Source organism: Limulus polyphemus, unplaced genomic scaffold, assembly GCF_000517525.1.
Source record: "Limulus polyphemus unplaced genomic scaffold, Limulus_polyphemus-2.1.2 Scaffold250, whole genome shotgun sequence".
Taxonomy (NCBI): Eukaryota; Metazoa; Arthropoda; class Merostomata; order Xiphosura; family Limulidae; genus Limulus; species Limulus polyphemus.
Genome location: NW_013665860.1, coordinates 33,413 through 37,342, shown reverse-complemented (window position 1 = coordinate 37,342; position 3,930 = coordinate 33,413). Strand labels below are relative to the sequence as shown.

Here is a 3,930-nt window from a genome sequence, read left to right as displayed (position 1 = left end):
CTACGCAGACGAAAAGTAGATAGTAACCTTATCACTCTACTAGGTGTGTGTTTATATATATATATATATATATATATATATATATATATAAAATGGATAATGAGCTACTTTGGGCATATTAGATTTGAGAGCAAGTTGGTAGAGAGATCCTGATGAGTAAAATTGAATTGGGTATATGCACACCCCACACTTGATATTGCTGGCACACAACAATATAGCTAATAAAAAGAAAACAAACAAGTATAATAATAAATATGTTAATTTTGTAAAGACAAGTTGGGATCGATATATACGTAACCTAGCTAGCTATAGTGATATAGAAAGTTTTAATGTTACAAAAAATATTGAAACAAGAAACACTGAATTAATTAAAATTTAAAAACTTTTATCCACACTTTGGCTCAGACTAACATAATTACAGTGATTTGTGAAAGTAACTTAGTTTTTGTAATTTTGACTTGTTTCAATACCTTCTGTATCATTAAACTTTCTATATAACTATAGCTAGCTAGGTTACGTATATACCGATCCCTACTTGTCTTTATAAAATTAACATTTTTTTTTATTATACTTGTTGCTTTTTGTATGCTGTTATATTTATTAACAACTGACAGACCTGTGTATCAAAAAAGTAAAGTATATGTACATGAAACTAGAAAGGTTTTTGATGTATGGAAAAAAAATACAATGGTTCATGAACTCTGCTGGGTTTTGTTTGAAAAATAGTTTCATAGATGAAAGTATTTTTGAAAATTTCCACTATTCAATTGAAAGCAGCTATGTAAGCAGTGGGAGCTAACGACTGGTTGCATTACCTCTGGTTAACAGTTCTAGATTAGGATTAGCTATGCCTGTTCTTTAGGGTCTCCGACCCGACTGCTTAGCCTATGCGTCATGCATACAAGCTGTTACTTTGGATGAAAATACCAAAAACCCACATACTTCTATAAAAAGATAAATTAAATTAACATTATAATTTAATTTATGAAAGACTAATATATTTTTTTTCCTGACATATACACCAACCTGAATACTATTTTTAGCATTGTCCCGCTGTAACTGCAAGTCTGTAAGGGAATTCTGTAGGGTTAATGATGCCATTTCACAAAATCGAACTTTCTCTTCACTTTCTTTTATTAGATTCTCAATATTTTCTCGATGTTTAACCTCAGCATCAGCAGCTCTTTCATACCGATGCTGTGGCTGTTTGTGGTCTGCTACCATACATTCATTACATATGGGAACCTGTTCAAAACAGAATTTAACAGTTATAAAAACAGTAAAAAAAATCAAATGTAATTCATGTTACATTTGTCTTAAAACCAAAATTTAAGACAAGAATATCCACATACCCATAAATGGGATACAAGTAGTTTCTTTTTATTTTAAAGATGACATTTCATTTAGGGCTGTACTGACATGTATCAAAATCAGGAAATGACAAAAGGCTTGGTGCTCGGAGAGCAAAGCAGACTCACCTTGCACGGGCCCCTCCAATTCAGCTGAGGGCCTTATTTTATGATGTAATTTGCATATGTGTTAATCTGGCTTGACTAGAAATGTTTCACAGAAACTGCTATTTGGGTGCCCCTGTTCCAAGTTTGAGGGGCAGCCTCCCCTGTGCCTCCCTCCCTAAAGACAATTCCTGATCAATATCAGCTTCTGATATGGCTTTTTGCCTGTTGTATTGGTTTTATTGTCCATGAAAGTGATACAAAAGTCAATATTGATATTATAATCTTACTATATAATCTTTTGTACTTATCTAGAACCTCTCATCATAAACAACATTTGTGTCTTCTCACTGTTGGAGCCATTTTTAAAAACAAGCATTATGATACCCACACACATCACATTCTCATGTTACCAGACTCTGTGCAAGTAATAATTGAGCCACAGCATCTTGTAGGTACGAGAATGCAAAACAATTCGTGTTTGTTCCTTTTTTAAGTTTGGAACTTCCACAAAGATTTCAGAGTACAACGCATACTTTTTACATAAATCAAGCTTACATAAATTTCTTCTTTATTAATGATTTGTGAAATATTTATTATCTATTGGTTTCTGGCACAGCTAGAAGGTTGTACAGGTTCATGTCCACAAAGAATAATACAATTGGGACCATTATTAGCTTATCAAAGTCATAGGGTTTCGGTATATCTAGCTCAGTATGAAACAAAAACTCGGACTGTTCAAACTACCTTCTAATTTTAATGGCTTATATGCTTATAGAATGCAATGTCAATTTTTTAGTATAAATTATCATATTAAGATTTATTATTTAAAGAGAATAGTTAAAAAACCAAAAATGGAAAAACATTCATAATATATTGAAGTGTCTAAAAAGAGTTTCCAAAAAGTGTGCACGGTATGGTTGCAATAAGACTGGTTAAACTATGACACTGGAGTAGGCATATGAGTGAGGAAATAAAATCTAAATGTGGTGTAAAATTTACAGGTGATAATGCAAATCCAAAGTGTGTAAGAGGTTTTTAGTTCTTTCCTTCCTAAAAAAGGAAAACATTTTGTTTAATCAGTCAGAAATAGTTCTGATAACTATATTTTCAATGTAAACTTGATTGGATAATTTAACTTTAATGAATAAAATCACTAAAGTGTCAAAACAGAGGTTGTAAAGACAATTAGATAATAAACTAAGGGATTTTTGAAAGCAATACTGAAAAAAAGAAAGTAAACACAACATTCCAGTTCACAGTATCGCATAACAACTTATATTTTTCAAGTAAAATGTTAATTTTTTTCAAAACTTTAATGTTGTTGTACATCTTGTATGATTTATCAGTTTAAGCTTTGTTGATTTCTAATCATTTATCAGAGAATGTTTATTCAATACTCATGATTTCCAGCAATATTACTGCTGCATTTAAAGCTGTAACTTGGTCAACTACATATCACGAAAATTTGTTTGTAGTAAGCACAAAGCTACACAACAGGTATAGAATCCTGTTTTTTTTGCATTATAAACCTTCAGACTTACCTTTGTACCACTGGGTGTGGAGGGGGCTCATGTACCAGTACAGCCAAAAAAACCTGACTACCCAAAATTAATCCCAAAACGAATTACTTCAGTTGGTTGAATCTATTGTTTCACATAAGAAAATTATCTAAAGACAAATCAAAGTGTGGTATTCAGTCCTCATTCAGGATGTACAGTGAAAAAGCTATAGAGTTTCACCTTCAGTTTCTTTTTATTGTGTATTTATGATTAATTACATATAAAACATGGATAAACCTTGGATCCAATGCCCAAGACAAAAATCTGGCTTTTGATTTATAACTTTTTACAAATACCAGAGCTTGATTTTAAGGAAATTTCCAATTTGTCCTTCAGACAACATGACCAGTATCAGGTGTTTCCGAAAGAAAAAAAAAAAGTACGTAGACCCACAAAAAAGATCCCATTACAACAATATTGATGTACAAAGACTAAAAAAAATACCCAATCACAAGAATTCTGAAGTTTTTATATCTTATATATTTCCAAAAAGTACAATTAATGTTTAGTTGTCAATTTTCCACCTTTATTCAACTAATTTTTTGATGCCTTATTTTCCAGGAAGTTTCCTTACATTGGAAAAAATAAGCCCAAACCATGTTAATGTTAAATAGTATCTTAAGGAAAGAAACAGTCAATGACCTGTATAACTTTTAAACAGAACAATGATCCTGGCCAATAACATTCAATGTTTTCATTCTAACTACCTTGGCCTGCACACCAAGTACAGTTTGTAGCAAGACTAGACTTGCATCAGAACTCTCATACATACATACGTACTCCTACCGTTAATACATACACAATGTCTGAGCACTGCACATGTACACACACCACTGACATGTATTGTCTTTCATACTCGTAGTTTGTAGTGACCTAGAAAGAGGCAAAGCTAGCCTTATTATATATATATCAGT

The 3,930-nt window shown here is 31.9% G+C and overlaps 1 protein-coding gene across 1 annotated transcript in view; it reads right to left on the bottom strand.

Annotated features, from left to right (window-relative positions):
* LOC106478790 (B-box type zinc finger protein ncl-1-like) overlaps nucleotides 1-3,930 on the bottom strand; it is a 31,285-nt gene that overhangs the window by 11,139 nt on the left and 16,216 nt on the right. The window contains exon 5 of the mRNA XM_013939359.2: nucleotides 1,027-1,245. Within this exon, the coding sequence (XP_013794813.1) occupies nucleotides 1,027-1,245 (219 nt within the window). The remainder of the gene's footprint in view (nucleotides 1-1,026; nucleotides 1,246-3,930) is intronic.